We start from the raw sequence: 17,927 nt of genomic DNA, 5'->3' as shown, positions 1-17,927 counted from the left end.
TGGAGGAACTAAATCTCTTTCAGCATTTTCAGGCTGGTGATCTAATTTGACAGCTCGTAGGTGATGTCTGTTCCTCTTCAAAGAGGCAGGTGGCCTCGGGCTAGCCAGCTGCATTGTGGATTCTGCAGATTTGGCTTGCTGTTCCTGCTGGGTGTCATCTGTCTTCTTAGTCTTGCGGTGGATAATTTTTGTCCTCCCTAGCATCATCTGCCTGAGCAGTTTTTGCCTGGCAGGCCTGTCCGTACAGGTTGAGCATCAACTACAGTAGCCGCACGGCTAATCTGACAAGGCACTCCTCCAAACAGCGCAGCCCCGGGCCTGCTTTGGCCAGCATTGGCATCGCAGCCCGCAAACTTCCAGCCATCATGATCGTGGTCTTGGTCTCCCATCACGGGTGCAGCCCATGGACTTATTCTGCTGGCGCAAAGTATGTCCCCCGCCTTGCCCTCTTAAGGGCCGTCGCTCCAATTCCTCCCATCTGGGCAGATGTCTGCCTCAACAGGTTTGGGTTTCCCTGCCTGTTGCCGGCATTTGACTCGGACACCGCCACTTGGATGAAATAATACTTTAGTGGATTATCATTGCTAGACAGCCTGTGGGGAAAATGACAGGACTCGGCACGTTCATCTGAAGATTTTGCAATTCAGAGTGCTGCTAACGCTAATGGGAAGTGGCAGGGTGATCCCTAAAAGAGAAAGTGGGTTCCATTGCACGGCAAAAGTGACAGAGGTTGTTTAGCCTATCTTCCAAAAAAATACATGATGACTACATATGTTGATTTTCATGCTCCAAGCCATAGCTATTTCCATATTTTTGTGACTTGATGACTACTTTCTACAAACTGACACGTTAGGGGCTCCACAAGTATTGTCTTTTTATAGCCATCACCTCTTTAAGTCCTCCTTAATTTTTTTGAATATGTTTTGAAAATAAGCTTGATGGGGCAGGGGGGGGGGGGGGGGGGGGGGGGGGGGGGACACACAACAAAACAGACATAAATGCAACAATAAAGCATATTCTTTAAAAACACAACTATTCAAACAAAGGAGGAATGGTTTCAGGACAGTAGTCCTAGAAACCAATGCAGTTGTTTGTCACAGGATTTGCTCTTGTTTCATTCCCATAATGCCAAACCTGACATTATTCATGATGTAAGAACTGTTTCCTAGAAATGCAGTAGTTGCAAAGCCCCTTAACTACAGGATTTCCTCCTTAACAAATAAAAAGCTGGAGCATAGAGCTTAGAGGGGGAAATAACTTGTCTGAGAGAGACACTACAAAAGGATGGCAGCTAGGCAGAGGAAAGGGATAAAATTAACATTTCAACAATTCTACCTCAAATTATTAGTGATGATGGAGCCAGCTGGAATATCCTACAGATATTATTAATATATGAGCACTAGTGTAATCTAATGGTAATTGTCAGTTGCTTATGTGCTTTATGTGCTTATATTTATGGGAAAATATAAATACTAATCTATAGGTTGCAAGAGGTGGTTACTTTGGGGTGAAAAAAAATAATGTGGAAGGGAACTATTTTTTAAATAATTCTTTGTGTGCTAATTGTCTAATTAATATTTACAGACTACAAAACAGTGGAGGAGTGAAAGACTTTTAGATTATGTATTTATACTGAATTTAGTAATAATGTTAGTTAAGTATTGAACACTTCCCAGTGTGAGATGCATTTTCTTATTTAAACAGATTCTAACTGTATTTTGACTGATTTTGGAGTAGATAGTTTCAACAAAATCAATTCACTCATTTTTAACCCGTGTTTAGAAGATTACAGGTTTTGTCAGAAAAACCTGTATAGTAATTTCAGTGAACAGTTTCTGAGCTTTGATGATGGGACACAAAATTTATAATAGGATCATTTTTTGTGTCAGTTATAATAGCTTTAAAAAGTCTCTTTTTTTTTCTCAGCCACACAATTGCTCCTACACATAAAAGCTATGGAGAGTAGAACATAGGCAGAACTAATTTCTAAAAAAGAAATATATATTGCTCCTGTTTTTTACGAATAAACTAGTAATTGCTACAGCTAAACTGGCTCCTTTGTGGTATTCCAGGTCAGGACACTGAAGGTGCAGCAGCTGTAGCAGAATTTGTAGTCCAGTTCTTTCTTCATTGCAATGACACTGTGTGGTGTGTATTGCAAATTTTTAAAAAAAATGTATAAAAGAAGAAACAAACTGTAGATGCAATGGCCTAACTAGGATCAACCTATTCTAAAAGTATTGAGTTTATGTGGCATGAAAAGTCACAAACAGAAGTTAATATACTGTAATTTATAAGGGGGGAGGCTGTAAGGGGGGAGGTATATTGAAAATATCCTAGTGCTGTCAGAGTCACAGAATGGGGTCAGTTTGAAAGGGACCACAGTGGGTCATTTGCTCCAACCTCCCTGCTCAGTCAGGGCCATCCTAGAGCGCAGGGCACAGGATTGCGTCCAGGCGGTTCTTGAATATCTCCGGTGAGGGAGAGTCCACAACTTCTCTGGGCAATCTGTTCCAGTGCTCGGTCACCCACTCAGTAACGAAGTTCTTCCTCATATTCAGGTGGAACTTCCCGTGCATCAGTTTTTACCTGTTGCCTCTTGTCCTATTGCTTGGCAACACCAAGATGAGCCTGGGCCTGTCTTCTTGACACCTTCCCTTCAGATACTTATAGACACTAACGAGGTCCCCTCTCAGTCATTTCTTTTCAAGGCTGTACAAGCCCTGTTTCCTCAGCCTGTCCTCATAAGAGAGATGCTCCAGTCCACCAATCGACTTCGTAGCTCTCTGCTGGACTTGCTCCAGGAGCTCCGTGTCTCTCTTGTACTAGGAGCCTCTTTTGTACTCTCAAATAGTTTTAAAAGAAATGTATAGGGATTTTACATAATTTTTGCCCTTTTTTTGTATAGTTGTAAAAGACTACTGTTCTTATGTTTTTCTTTCTGCAGTTCTTTTCAGCAGTTGTTACTCATGTTTGCTACACGCAGAAGGCAAGTGGGTTTCCTGAACGCACGTCTCTTACTACATTATCTGAATCACAGAATCAATTAGATTGGAAAAGATCTCTGAGATCATCAAGTCCAACCTATGACTGAACACCACCCTATCAACTAGACCATGGCACTGAGCGCCAAGTCCAGTCTTTCCTTAAACACCTCTGGGCATGGTGACTCCACCACCTCCCTGGGCAGCTCGTTCTAATGTTGAACCACCCCTTCTGTGAAGAAATTCCTCCTGTTGTCCAACCTGAACCTCCCCTGGCGCACCTTGAGGCCTTTTCCTCTCGTCCTGTCGCTGGTTGCCTGGCTACAACCTCCTTTCAGGTAGCTGTAGAGAGCGATAAGGTCTCCCCTGAGCCTCCTTTTCTCCAGGCTAAACACCCCCAGCTCCCTCAGCCGCCCCTCCCAGGACATGCGCTCCAGACCCTTCACCAGCTCCGCTCCCCTTTTCCAGACTCGTGCCCTTCTCCTAAAACAACACCCATCAAATCACCAAAATCCCGGGTGTGTTCGGGGTGTGTTTGGGGGCGGTACCGCAGCGCGGCGGGCGCGCCGCGATGACCTCACGCCGCGGCACCGGGGCCCTGCGGAAGCTCTGCGGGCCGGGCAGGGCCAGGGCCGGGGCCGGGGCCGGGGCCGGGCAGGTCCCGCCGCGCTGCCCCGGGGCCGCCGAGCGCCATGAGCGGGGCTGGCCCCGCGTCCCCCGGCCGCAGCACCGCGGCGTCCCCGCCGCATGGCGACAGGAGGCGGGAGGCGCCGGCCGCCGGCTCCCCCATTCAGGCCATCATAAAGGGTAAGGAGCGGGCGGGGTGTCACCGCGGCGTCAGCAGCCCCCCTTCGGCCGCCTTCCAGCCCCCCGGGGCTCCGTGACACGCTCTGAGGTTTAAAGCTGGACACCTGCTGGCTTTCACCTCTCGGAGTTTGAAACAAGGCGTTCTTCCGGGAAACTGAGTCTGCCACCGAGGCCCTGCCGCCGGCGTGTGAAGTTTTCTGGGAAGCTCCTGCTTTGGTCTTGTTCGCCCAAGGTCTTGCCCTGGTTCATCTGCGCACAGGAGCGTTCGGACTGGGGAGTGGTTTAGCCTGTGCTTTATTTACTGCAATCACGTAATTCCCCAGATTTGGAATAACCGTTCTGCACCTTTTTTGAACGGGGTGAGAATCGGGATGTTGAACAAACAGGTGGATACAGTAGCGAGGGAGAGCCTCGAGGCAGGTCCAAACAGGTGGGGCAGGAAGACATACTTTACATGGCAGTGCCATTTTAAAGCGTTTGTTGGCGCTACGCTGTATATTTATTGAAATAGTCTTTATTTGCTGTACTCTCACACTGGTTTTCGATTTAACGGGCTTTTTCTTTCTCTGTGACAGACGAGCCTGATTTGCACACACACTTATATTGTAAATACTCTTTTTCAAGACTTAAATTTCAAGTCTTTGGCGCTGGAACACAAGAAAATGCTGACAGTTTTCCTTTGTAGGGAGCATTTTGCTTCTCTTGCTGCAGAAAACTCCCACACCTTAGTATGTAAATCTCTATTAAGCTGCAGCGTTTAGTTCTGTTCTTTTACCACTGTCAACAATCAGATACAGAAGCTTGTACTGATGAGAAAGAGGATTGAAACAAAGGGTGCTGAGGCACAGAAGAGAACGTTCAGCCTTCCCAGAAAGGTGTCTTTGGGATCTGGAATACTGAGTCATTGCATTTTATCTAAGTTGGTGATTTGCTGAATAAATAGGTTACCCAATAAACACTGTTCTGATGCTCTTTTGGTTTTGTATGTATTTTGTTGTCCTTCTTCAAACTGAGGTATGATATGCTACCGTGTGTTGTGTAGCCTGGTGTAGGAGTGAGAGAAAAACTAAAATTCTGGCTTTCATTAATATTCTAGATGTTGGGGAAATCTATTCAAGACTCCTGGATCACAGACCAGTAATTCAGGGAGAAATACGTTACTTTGTTAAAGAATTTGAAGTAAGTATTTGTATCTTACTGGATGCTGTCGTAGTCTGATACTTTCAACAGTCTTAGCATCTGCTTAGAGATCTCAGTATGTACATAAGTTTCGTCTGAAGCACTTGATGTGTTGGTTTTTTTCCAAAATAACACACTTGAAGTATACATCTGCATCTTTAGTAAACAAGGCAGTAATTTAGGCCTTTTTCTTTTGAAAGTTTCGAAAGGGACATAATTTCTTTTCCTGCAAAAGACTGGCAGGAACACTGATGTTAGACAATTATGAAATCCTGACATCTTAGAGAAGTCCAGTCGGTTCAAGTAAAGTATTGTTGGCCAGTGTAGGTTTACATCTGACTGAGAAACTGCTTTATGCATCAGGCTGGATTCAGCGAGCACAGCTGTAGTTTTACTTTGCTTTAATATTTGTTACACAAAAGAAAGTAATATTACTGGAAGAGAAACACTTTATGCAAAGTAAGAAAATCATTAAGAATTGAATGACTTTTGTCTGATTGGCTGCAAATAAGGCTTAAGTATTGAAGGTGCGAAAGTGTTTATGTACAGCTTTTCTTGGAAAGTATAATTTGGTTTCCACAAGATGGCAGCAAAAGTTTAGAGAAGTCAAATCTTATGTCAACAAAAGGCTGTTTCTGAGTAGATTTTCGTTCTCACAGAGTGTGGAATTTAAAATTAAAATCAGTCCTGAAAATGCAGCTACACCTCAAACTTCCAGCAAGCAAACCTGATTTGAATGACATCAAGAATGTCTTCCCCCCTCATCCCAGGTTGTAGCTTATATTTGAAGCAGGTCTGTTTTGTCTCTACCGGTTTAGCAAAATACACACTGAAATAAACTCTCATCAGATCTGTATCGCATGGGCTTGAGAGTCATAAGAAATTATTTATTTTCTCTGCCTTCCCTAAGTAGAATTTAGGGTACAGTAAGTAATTTTATGTGGCATTCCATAGGAAGGGAAATTTTAAGCTCAATTACAAAATTAGAACTCATATCTTTATAATTATAATTCATGTATTTCTCTCATTGCACCTGAAGTCTTGTTCTGTTTCTTAGACAAATTTAATATATTCTTAGATCTTTTATTGAAATTCAGTTACTGGTTTTTACTTTTAGGGGTGGAAATAGCAAAGCAGAGGATTGTATAAATCTTTGCAACTTAGAATTCCTTCAAAAAATTACACTTGTTTGTAACTTTGAGATATCAGCTATTTTTTGGTTGTAGTAGGACATATGCTTATTCTTTCAATGATGAGCACCTAGTGTGTAAAGAATGTAGATTTGCATTCAGGAAGTCTGGAGCCTGTTTAATAAAGTGGTTTTACTTGTCTGTGCCTCGGTTTCTGAAATTTTAAAACAGGTATGTTGATATCCAGTTGCCCATTTCATAGGATGCAGTATTTTTTGTTTACCTAGAGTAGTCATCTAAAGGAAAGTGTTGGTGAAATTCGGAGTGGAAGTAGTGCTATAGCTTCAGAAAAAAGATTATTTTTTAAAATGTAAACAGTAAAGCAAGATCTTGTTGTTCTTGTAATTAATCATGATCAGCAGTGATCCAGAAGAAGGGATGCTTCTTTAGTCAGCTGTATTATATTATTTTTTAGTCTTGACTTCATTGCTTTACTTCAGTTAAAACAATTTTACTTGGATTGTTTTAATCTCTTCCCATGCTAAGTGTGGGTCAGACATCAAGCAAGCAGAATCACTGCTACGTTATCTCTCAGTAACAATTGAGTTATAAAAATGCAGTGTTTTCAAGTTTTTTTGCTCTCAGTTGTTTTTGATATGTGGTAAATCCTCTTTACAAAATGGCACATTTTTCCACACAGTGTTTTAGCTGATCAGTACTGACTTTTTTCACAAAGGCCAGAAGGGTAATTCAAAGAATTCCTGTATTTTAGTGTGGAAGAATGGAACATTGCTCTTCTTTTTCGCAAAACAGTTTTATTAATCATGCTAAATAAGTAGAGTAGCTCTTTAATAGACAATAGTATAGTTTTCTGAGAGGAAGCTATTAGTTTATCAACTGGGAAACCATCTTTATTTTGTAAAGTGGAATTCCTTGTTAGCCGCTCATTTTCTTTCCTTTTTCTGGCAGGAAAAACGTGGCCTCCGAGAACTGCGAGTACTTGAAAATCTAAAGAATACAATCTTTGAAACGAATGAACATGTTCTTCCTAAGTGTGAGCAGGCAATGCATGACAATTTGAATGAAACATTCAAGAGATGTAAGCACGTTGCTTCTTATTTCTCTTGTTGCATCATTTTGAGGAGTAATTTAGGTAGTTTGAATTCAAAATGTAGAAAATTCATAGAAAAATTATCGTAGTTGGATAATTTTCTACTATTTATGTGCTTTTTTTCTCATTTCTGTGAAATTTTAAAAGGGAAACAGCAGGGATTTTTTTGATACGTATCAGTCCAGCCACACAGCTCTTGCTAAGGTTACATTAAAGATTTTTGTTGATTTAAGTAGAAGCTGTTTCAGCTCAGTTGTTTGCTACTCACTTGGAAATAGTGCTCCATGTTGACCAAAGCCATGGACAAAATTTCAGTTTTCTGAAATTTCAGGGGGTTTTTTCAGTTTGTTGCAAGCATGTTGTGGTGTGACCTTCAAGTTTCTTAATTTTCCCACAGGAGCGCATAATACTGTCCCCCAAGATTTAAAACAAAACCTGCTGCTGTATAGCTGTGACATTTATTATTATTATTATTATTATTATTATTATTATTATTATTATTATTATTATTATTTCATCATCATCATCTTAGTCACAAATAGTGAAATAGGAGTAATTGCGTGCTAATCTTAGTTTCATCATTACAATAATATATTTTTTTATTGCTCAGATTTTAAAAGAAAATTTAAAATTTTTTGTACTAATTTTTCAGTATCTTTTTTTTTTCTTGCTCATTCGGCAGGATGACTTCTTAAAAAGAGATTTCAAGAGAGTGTGGGTACATAGCTTTAGCTGCCAAATTTATGCAGTCGGAACTTGCCAGTGTAGGTTGTGTTATATTTTATGTGTGGCATGTTGTATAAGCATTTAATTTCTTATAACTTACTTATACATGTCTGGCATATGCAGAATAACAAATGCTAGATGATACTATACACACGAAACAATTGCAGGGAAGTATTTTAAACTTTAAATTTAGTCATGCAAATAAGATGTATGTTCTAATACCATCTGACTGGAGTAAACCTGTGATGCTGTTTCCTGTCTTTCTAAGGGGTCAGCTGTGCAGTACATCTTTAGTAATACAATCACAGAATGGTTGAGGTGGGAAGGGACCTCAGGAGGTCATGTTTTTAAGCCTCCTGCCTGCTCAAGCAGCAGCAGCTAGAGCCAGGACTTTGTCCCATTGCATTTTTAATACCTTTACAGGTGGAGACTCCACAGCCACTCTGGGCAACCTGTTCCTGTCCCAGTGTTTGACTACCGTCACAGAAAAAAGTGTTTTCTCGTGTTAATTTGAAATCCCATGTATTTGATTTTGTGCCCACTGCCTCTTGTCCTGCTAGTGAGCACTACCGAGAAGAGTCTGGCTCCCTCATCTTCATTCCATTCAGATATTTATTCACATTCTCCCCTGGGCCTTCTTTTTTCCACACGGAACAGTCCCAACTCTCTCAGCCTTGCCTCATACAAAAGATGCTCCAGTCCTTAATCATCTTTTTGGCCATGTGCTGGACTTACTCCAGTAAATTAATCTGTGTTTACTGGGGAGCCTAGAAGTAGACAGACTACCTCAGGTGCGGCCTGTGTTGTTGGCCCTTGTTATGCCTTGCTGCCTGAGATTATTCCTTCCCAGATGCAGTACTTGACATTTCCCTTTGTTGAACTTCATTAAAATTCCTGTCAGCCCAATTCTCCTGTTGCACAAGGTCCCTCTGAATGGCAGCACAACCATTTCCAGTTTAAGTGCCCCCTAACCTGGTGCTCCTTCACAGACAATAAGTCTGCTTTGCTCTAGACTTTCCCTCTGGTTTCAGAAGCCTGGGATTCCTCAAGGCTGGTCTTTATGGTAAAGACTGAGGCAAAGAAGGCATTGAGTACCTTGGCCTTTTCCATGTTCTTTGTCACCAGCTCCCCTACCCCATTCAGCAGAAGGCCTGCAATTTTCCCCAGTTTTCCTTTTGCTGCTACATACTTAGAGAATCCTTTCTTGCTATCTTTTGTACCTCTCACCAAATTCGACTCCCAATCAGCTTTTACTTTCCTCATGCTGTCTCTGCTCGATAAGACAGCAACTCTATACTGCTGTGTGACTTGCCCCTACTTCCACCTCCTGTACACTTCCTTTTTAAGTTTGAATTTAGTCATCCATGCAGACCTCTTACTGCAGGAAACATCCATGCTTGTTGGGATGCACCTTTCTTGAGCTTGGAGGAGGTGATCCTTGTTACCATCATCCCAGGGCTACCGTGTCCCCAGCCTCTTTACTTTTTTTTTTTTGTGAATCACTCCTTTGCCTGTCATTTCTAGTTTAAAGTTGTCCCTACCAGGTTGGCCAGCCTTCTGGCAAAGGTACTTTTTTACCCGGTTTAGTCAGGTGGATCCCATCTCTTCCAAGCATCTGCTGATGCTCAGAATGGGTCACAAGGATATAGAAACCAAACTCCAGCTGCCAACACCAACTGTGCAACCAGCTGTTAAACCCAAAAATCCACCTAGTTCCCCTCAAAAGGAAGGTTGGGGAGATCATTATCTGGATTGCCCTGCCTTTGACCACTGTCCTGAGATCCTTGTAGTCATTCCTGTTATTTCTCAGGTCACCCTTGCAGTACCACTGTTGTCTACATGGAAGAGCACCAGGGGTAATAGTCCAAACTTGCAACATCCCAAATGTGAGCCCCTGGCAAGCAGCAAACCTCCCTAGATGACAAAACATATTGAAAGGTGGGGAGCGTCTGTCCCCTGCCATAGGGAGTCTGCTACAGTTGTCACTTGCCACTCTCTTCTAGTGGTCCTGAGCAGCTCAGGCTCAGCCACCAGATGCTCCAATTCACGGTGCTCCCAGCTCCTCATCAGCTATGTGGGCAATGAACCTGTTCTGTAACTGGAAGTCCTCAGGGTGGCAGGAGCCTGCCTCCTGTTTTGGAAAGTCACCAGCTTCAAGATGGTGATAAATAAATAAGGTATTTCTCAATGCCAGATTGTGTTAGTGGGCGAAGTGACTGCTTTGGGGAAATTAGTTTATTTAATTCTACATTAATGAAGTGTTAAATAAGTTAGGAAGAAAAAGTGCATAGGAATACAGTTCCTATTTCCATTGAGAAGCTTTCCCAGGCTTAGTCTCATGAGAGAAGAGGCTGGCTCCAGCATAAAGATGTTCTCCATGTAAAGTCTATGCTACATCACTTTTTACAGTTGATGGGGAAAAAATAAGAAAAAAACTGAACCAAGTAAAACATAGAGCTTGGTCACCTGTTTCTACTTACTGACTTAAGAGTGTTTTTTGATGTCTTCTGAGGTGCTGAGTAGTGCACTCTAGCTCATGAGCCACACTAGGGAGTATGGACCCAAGAGGACCTAGCTGCTTTTCTCATTTTGGCTTCTAGAATGCTCAAAGGTTAAACTCAGTGATAAGCCTACTTACAGTTTAAGTGTAAAGCATTTTTTGCAAGTACTGACAACTCTTGTGCAGAGTTAAGTGGCACAGTGGAATATAATCTTTGATTTGTAATAATCTCACATCTTCTAAATCCCTTTCAGGCAAGTTTCTTTGATTTAGAACAGCAGACTGATCTACTGCAATTTGTTGTTTCAGTGCAAGCTGCCAACAACATGATCCACAGACTCCAAGAGAAAGAGAGTGAAGTGAGAAAGGTAAAAGAAGGGTGGATGGATACAATTTTGTAGTGTGATCTAAGTCGGAAGTCTCGTGCTTCACAGCAAGTTCATCTGCCTTCAGTATAGCAAAACTTAAAAACATGTTTTCCTATACTGTATATACTTGCAGTAAAACTTCTTCTGGGGTGATTTCTGCACTTACAAAATGCACACTGCAGATGGATCTAGCTAAGTCTTCCTACAATCTCCTGATGTATGGAAACTATTTTTTTTATTTCCTTCACTTTATTTTCCCTCCTAACTCAGACTATAACATTTGTCACATACAGGGAAAGCTTAAATATAAAAAAGCCCTTATTTTCTGTGGAACAAAAAACACCTACTAACCTACCAGAATGGAAATGTAAATCTTTCCTAGTTAGCTGAGAACATTGACCATATTATATATATTGCTTTATATATATTGCTTGTTGAAAAGGAAGTGTGTTTTTCACTTGTGGATGGGTTATTTAATGAAGGGCTATATTATAGGAACATGCGAATCATTGGAACCTTTTCAGTTGGCTACATTTTGCTTATTTGAAATACATGTGCTCTGAATCTAGAAGCTGGAAAATTATACAAGAAATTAGTTTCATGTTTTCCCATTACGGCTTCGTTATTGTGTCCCTGGGTTATCTCTTAACTTGCAAAACACTATTTATAATAATTTAATCCAGAAAAACTGAAGGCGTCTCCGTGGCCATCAAGCAAAACAGTCGGTGCATTGATGTATGTAAGCTGATAATCATGTTTTTCTTTCCTTTTTGCAATCGATGAAGATGGGCAGTTCGGTTGCAATTGAATACTGGTACTGTGCAAACAGCACACTGCTGAACCCTGACAAAGTTTGCTTGTGTCTAGCACTAGTGTAGATACCGGTAGAGAGGTTAAATAGGAAATTCTTGCAGTTCGGCTACTGTTTGTTTGAAGTAAAACTTTAATAAAAAGTTTATAACTTACAAAATGAACACTCAGTAAGAATGATGACTATTCTTTTTTTAAAATATTAACTATGTTTCCACTCTTTGGTTTTTTAATATGTAGCGGAGGAATAGTAATAGCTATTCAGGATTTGTAGCATTTCTTTAAGCCAGTAGAGTAAGACTTTTTGGCTTGAAACTTTCAAATGTGAGTAGTAACATTCTTTTAAAATTATAGATAACAGTTGTCATTGTAGTGCAACCACTTGAGGAGAAATACTTTTTCCTTACTTTTCTGAAATCGTGTGTTCTGAAAAAATAAGGAGATTTTGGTAGAATGTAGTGTCAAGTTATTAGTATTAGCAGCCCTCAGTGAAATTAATTCAATTTCTGCTGAATAGGATGAATTTTAAGATTATTTACTTTACTAATTATCTTTTTCTTGCAGTTCTTTTCAGCTACTGGCCAAGTAACAAAACGGAAATTATGTTGCCCCTACCACAGTCTCACTTAGGATGTAAAGTAATATGTGATTCTGTGAGTGTCATTGAAAGAAGGCATACTATCAAATTCTACATGGTTTGTTTTCCAGAAAACAAACCTTTTCTAAATCTATAAGTTTGGAATTTATGAGTTGGTAGTATAAAATACACTCAGTATTGCCTCTACAGATCACTAATTATGCTACTTTTGGAAACTGTTTTTGCTCTTTGAAAGTGATTTTTGACTTGACTTAAGACAAATCCATGCCAAGTTGTCTGTACATCTTGAAAACCTTTGTATTTTAAAGATTTTTCATGACTGTCAAGGGCATATGTAGCAGGAGAGATATGGACCTCTATGCTTTCTAGCTATGCTGCAGTTAGAACATAGTATTTTTTTACATAGTGTCTTGATTTCATTAGTTTTTCCTCCTGTGTGTTATGTTGAATAAAGTGTGAAGTTAATAGTGCTGGATATTAAGAGGATGTGGTAATAGTGGAGAGCACTGTGGTAAGAAAGCACAATATATATTGGGAAGACCTGATGGGTAATTGCAGAGGTACAGTGTGGAAGTCGTCTTTTTTGTGCTGAGAAACTGAATTTTTTGTGGCTGTAGCAGTAGGTGTCAGTGGAAGTAGTTGCGTGTCCTGGTTCTCAAGAGACTCTTAGTGACACTCTGCTAAACAAAAGGCTGTACTATGGTAGCAGCTGTCACAAGAGAGCAGAGAAGGCTTGGATGAGGGAAGCCTTTTAGTACCTTAGCTTCAGGGATGGTGTTTGTGGCAGCTTGGGTCTTGCAGTTGGATGTGGGCAAAGGAGGAACCTGTCTTTGGTCGGATGTCTCTCTCATTGCTCTGTCATGCTTAACAAGACTAAGTGCTCATTGAAGATTATCCCACAGCAATAGCATTCATAGGTCTCTCCTGTGTGGATTCTTTAACTTCTAAACCAGCAGGTTTACTCTGCAACATGTTCTTTGATTGAAAGACCTGTATCCTAAGGCACTCATCCTTTAAGCATCACGCTTTATTATATTTGCTTGTTTGCACAGCTGTTTGTCTGGTACAAATAAGAATATTGGTTTTAAGATTGTGACTGTCTCACACCCACAAACATACCCACTTGGCAGCAGTAAGTATTAATGATCTGGAGGTGCTGCTGACCACAGCTGGATTTGAATTTGTTTTCTAGGAAGGAGAGCTGCAGTGCTCAGGGTGTGCACTGAGCTTCTGCCATGGGGTTTTCCACGTCATTGCTGAGATGGGAAAGTGAAAACAGTATTCAAGTCCTTAATGTCTTTTACTTGGTATTTCTTATCATTCTTACTTGCTTGCGCAAGCATATCTTAATTTTGCTTTTCATGTTCTAGAAGTGTCTTAGACTGTTTTACCAGGCAAATCATTTTATATCCTTGGGTAGAAATGGTGCAGTGGAAAATGAAAGTAGAAAGTAGCAACATCAGTTCCTTGCAAACTATTCATATTGTGAGAGTTAGTCTAGATGAAGTGTAGTTTGGGTAGGTGCTGTGTAATCATGTCAAAAAGTGTGCGAAACACCAGCATTTCAAAGCCTGTTGAATACAAAGTAGCACACTAGTCAAACTATTAGTTTTGTTAGTAGCTGTTACTACAAGTGCTGCAAACAAAATGGATCTTGGTGTAATGTTGTTGAAAATGCTGCACTGCAAAACCTGTGTACTTAGCCCATGATATGTGACCTTGAAGAACAACAGAGAGGGTGTTTAAGAATACATAAATGGATTCTCAGTGCCTTCAGTTGACAAAAGTGCCATATATCTATTAAAGCTGTATGATAGTGTTTATTCCTACACAGAAGTACTGTACGTAGTAAACAGTCATTGCTGATAGACCGAAAAGGAGAGGGGGGTAAAATAAAAAAAAAATTAATCCTTTCCTTTGTCAGAAGATGGAGCAAATGTAAGAACACCTGCCTAGATTTATTTTCGCTTCTGCACCTATAATATAAGGAGGCCAGACTGTTAATACTGCATGCAAGCAATCCACAGAAGTACACTGCATTATGACATGTGCATTGGATGTGTGTATTATTTCTCTTTCTGGATATCTAGACAATTTTTAATATTTTTTTTTCAAGATAAGAGAGTGAAAGGAATCAGACTTACCAGAAGCCAAGCAGTAAGAAAGTATGAGGGGAAAAAATAACTTATTTATAAAGGAAGACATTAATCACAGTGAGAGCTAGCTGGCTAAAACAGAAACACTAGCTGCCAGTTTCAAAACATTTAGTCTCTGTGTTGTTATATTTTATAGAAATAGCATAGAAAAGCTATCATTGCTAATGCTATTACGTTAATAGTATTGCAGACATTTTACCACTTGTTTTGGATTGACTGTAAAAAAATAGATGTTTTCTTTTTAGTTTCACCTTTCCCTATGTTTTCTTGCTAGTTTCCAGTTTCTCTGATACTTCAAAATTATGTAGCCCTCATTAAACCTCCTGTTTTAACATGGAAATGACTGTTAAAACTTCACATTTTCCTCCTCTCAGCTTCAGGCAGACAAGGTGATGGCTCGAGAAGAGAAGTGCATCGCCCACTGGGAGGAATTTATGAAAGAACAGCAGAACCAACGTGCAGAGGTGGATGAAGAGCACAGAAAAGCTATGGAGCGCCTCAAAGAGCAGTATTCTGAGATGGAGAAGGAACTGGCCAAATATGTTTCTTTTTAAGACCTTTTTTAATAATGATAGATTTGTGCCATTACTCAGTTTATTCTGACTTAAATTGAGGTTCTTTTGGAAAGCTGAAACAGATAAGAAAAAGGAGAATTTCCTCTACAGGCTTGGTATGGGAAGAAAAGGTTTGCATACTTTCAACTTAAGTGCCTATCTCTGCTTGTTTGGTTCAGGGCAGGTGGAATGCCAGTATTTCTTTGTTGGGAAGTGGAAATGAAAATTTTGTGACTACATCAGCTCAGGGAGTTGCAAACTAGAATTCTCTTCCATCAGCAGAGTATCATATCATTTAGGAAAACAGAGACTAATGTAATATTAACTATCCCAGTGTGCAGCCACAGCCCTTTCCTAAAAAGTAGGTTAGTAGGTTCCAGCCATAGTTGAGAATTCACTGGGAAAACTATATATCCTGCTTGTAGATTTCAAGAAAATAAACTTGTCTTATGGAATATTTTACTTTGAAGTTTTAGCAGTGAAAGATCTCAACAGAGTTTTAAATCCAATTGTAATTCAAACTTTTGGGTTGTATGTTCAGTATTATGAAATAGAGTTGTGATTCGAATGGGTTTTGCTAGCATAAAAATGGCTAAGTAAGCTTGGACAACAATTTCTTTTTTTTTCATCATGTAATTGTCTCAGGCCTCTCTTTTTAAGCTTTACTGTTCTAAGCAAAGCCAAAACAAGCTCAAAAGTAATCATGAAAAGCATATCTGTCCTTGTATTACCTTTGTAGCTAGTACAGTATTTAACTTAAATATTTATCATGCTGTTGGTTTACTTAGGATAAGCTTGTCAGAACTTTATGAAGCAATTGAGGTAAGCTTTTTGTTTCTTTATCAACATAACAAATGAGCAGATTAGTGGTAAAATGCCTGTAGTACTGATCTGCTTTCTTACTCTTACAGGATACATTAAACTCTTTTTATTTGAAACTTGCAGTTTACAGCAATGTAACTGAAGAAGTTAACTTAATCAGTTCATTAACCAAGGAAAATGAGACTTAGTACCTTAATGAAATTTGCTGCAAGCTAACCGTTAGTACAGGAAATATCTTTCCATAATTTAGCTGGTGTCCAATGTAGAATGGAAACAGGCAAAAATAAACAGAATTTACGCTTTACCTGTATTGCAGCAGTAATATACCAACAATGGTTGCTTGTATAAGATTATGGCTTGGTGTCAAGGCTCTGCTCCTGGCAGCATGTTGATAGTGTGATTAAAGTTAGTAGAGGAGATGGAATAAGTATTTGAGATTTCTTTCAATAACACTGAATTGCTGCCAAGCTGCTCTGCCTGCTACTGTAGGCCCAACAGCTTCATCAATCATCATCGTGTGTCTGGACTGAAAAGAGGACTTGCCGACACTGGGGCATGCTGGAATGTTGTTAATTCTCTGTTGTGGATGGAAAAAACATAGATGTCTTAAAGGTATCCCACACATGAAAAATAGGAAAGCCTCTTTTAGAACAACTCCTATCTGAATAGAAGGTGACTTCTGTAGTATTTCTCAGCTTATGTACCCATGATGAATGTTGTAACTAAGCTCAGAGTTTTCATTTAAAAAGAAAAAGTTAGTTTTTTGCCTCTCTTTAGAATCAGGTGTGGAATAATTTCATTTGGAGCAGAGATTGGAAGTGGCTTCTCTCTTACCAGATTATTTGATGTATATGTGCTCAAAGCTCAAATACCTTTGTAACAAAATGCATTTAACTGCATACTGAATTCATTTTTATTTTTGCACTGATAATTTTTATTGAGATTTAGATATCTAATTAACTGTGCACTGGATTCTAGTATTTCATCAATTTGAAGGCTCTTAAGCAATGATGCAAGTGTTACAAGTTGGATATTCACTAGAAAATAAAGTGGTATTTCCAAAACCTTCTGAGCTGTGTGGTCCTGATTTTTCGGAAAGCGTCTAAGTACTAACACTGAAGATGTGTTCTTCTTTTAGAATGTTTTATGCTGAGGAATTTTTTATGCTGAAGGTCATTTGAAAGCAGTTTTCTTCAGTCCATATCTCCCTCTTGGCCCATTGCTATTCATTGCGGGGACTACAGTGAAAACTATCTGTTTCTGAAATATTTCATTTCATAACTCTTACTTTTTTGTGTGTGATATGCTGTAGGTTTTGAGGTACCTAGAAATGCTTAATCATCTTTGAAGCAACTTGCCAACAATAATAGGAAAACCTATTTTTTCTGTCCAAATGCTTAAAAAAATCCCAACCAATACCTGATGTGTCTAATACTATGTCAAAACAGAACATATCTGACTGATAAAAAAATATTCCTATCTTCTGCAGTTTTTTATCAAGGTGGGATTATGGTCTATCCGGTCACAATCGTTCTCAAAAGTGCAACTTTCTTTGCAAGATTCAAATTCTTGTTATTCACAGTCTCTGCCATTTGGGAGAAATAGAAAAATGAGTAGTTCAAAAAAAATAGTTTAAAAGTTGGCTTTATGTCATTGGTGCGTGAAGGAAGTGTTTTAATTTATAGTTGCAATTTTACATGAATGAACGTCACAGTTTTAAAAATCTTGAGGATTTATTTAATCCCAGTTAAACTTGATCGAAGTTTGCATTGGTTTCCAGTAGGAGTTGGAAAGGGTCCTCAACATTGTTAACTTCTAGTATGGCAAGTGAGTTTCTGTGTCTTTGTACCAGCCTATGTGTATGTTTTTGCTTAGCTATTAGCACTGTTTATTATGCTGAACCGTAGGTGTAACTGTTCCTTGTAACTGAAAGTGGGGCTGGGTGTCATGTAACCACTGGAATATTTTCTTAGTCTTTCTGTTCTAATGAACACATAGCAAGAAGCTGGTATCTTCCTTGGAATTGCTGTATGAAATCTGCTGCTGCTGTATTTAGAAGTAATAACAAACTGAGGAACTGAAGAGATACTTAAAGGTTTGGGTTTTTTTAAACTGGTTTATGTTAACAATGAACCTGCTGTTCTTCTTGGAATGTTTATCTAAGGCCTATCACATTGTTTTA

At 39.6% G+C, this 17,927-nt stretch overlaps 1 protein-coding gene across 1 annotated transcript; it reads left to right on the top strand.

Moving 5' to 3' along the window:
• The first annotated feature begins 3,656 nt into the window (after positions 1–3,656).
• On the top strand, positions 3,657–16,813 carry BLOC1S5 (biogenesis of lysosomal organelles complex 1 subunit 5). The gene is made up of 5 exons (XM_017808614.1): positions 3,657–3,791; positions 4,888–4,970; positions 7,070–7,199; positions 10,747–10,805; positions 14,744–16,813. Exons 1-5 carry the CDS (start codon positions 3,677–3,679, stop codon positions 14,921–14,923), a joined length of 567 nt encoding a protein of 188 aa, XP_017664103.1. The 5' UTR covers positions 3,657–3,676; the 3' UTR covers positions 14,924–16,813.
• Positions 16,814–17,927: the final 1,114 nt, after the last annotated feature.

Source organism: Lepidothrix coronata, unplaced genomic scaffold, assembly GCF_001604755.1.
Source record: "Lepidothrix coronata isolate B3197 unplaced genomic scaffold, Lepidothrix_coronata-1.0 Scaffold23, whole genome shotgun sequence".
NCBI classification, from domain to species: Eukaryota; Metazoa; Chordata; class Aves; order Passeriformes; family Pipridae; genus Lepidothrix; species Lepidothrix coronata.
This window is presented reverse-complemented; position numbering and strand designations above follow the sequence as displayed.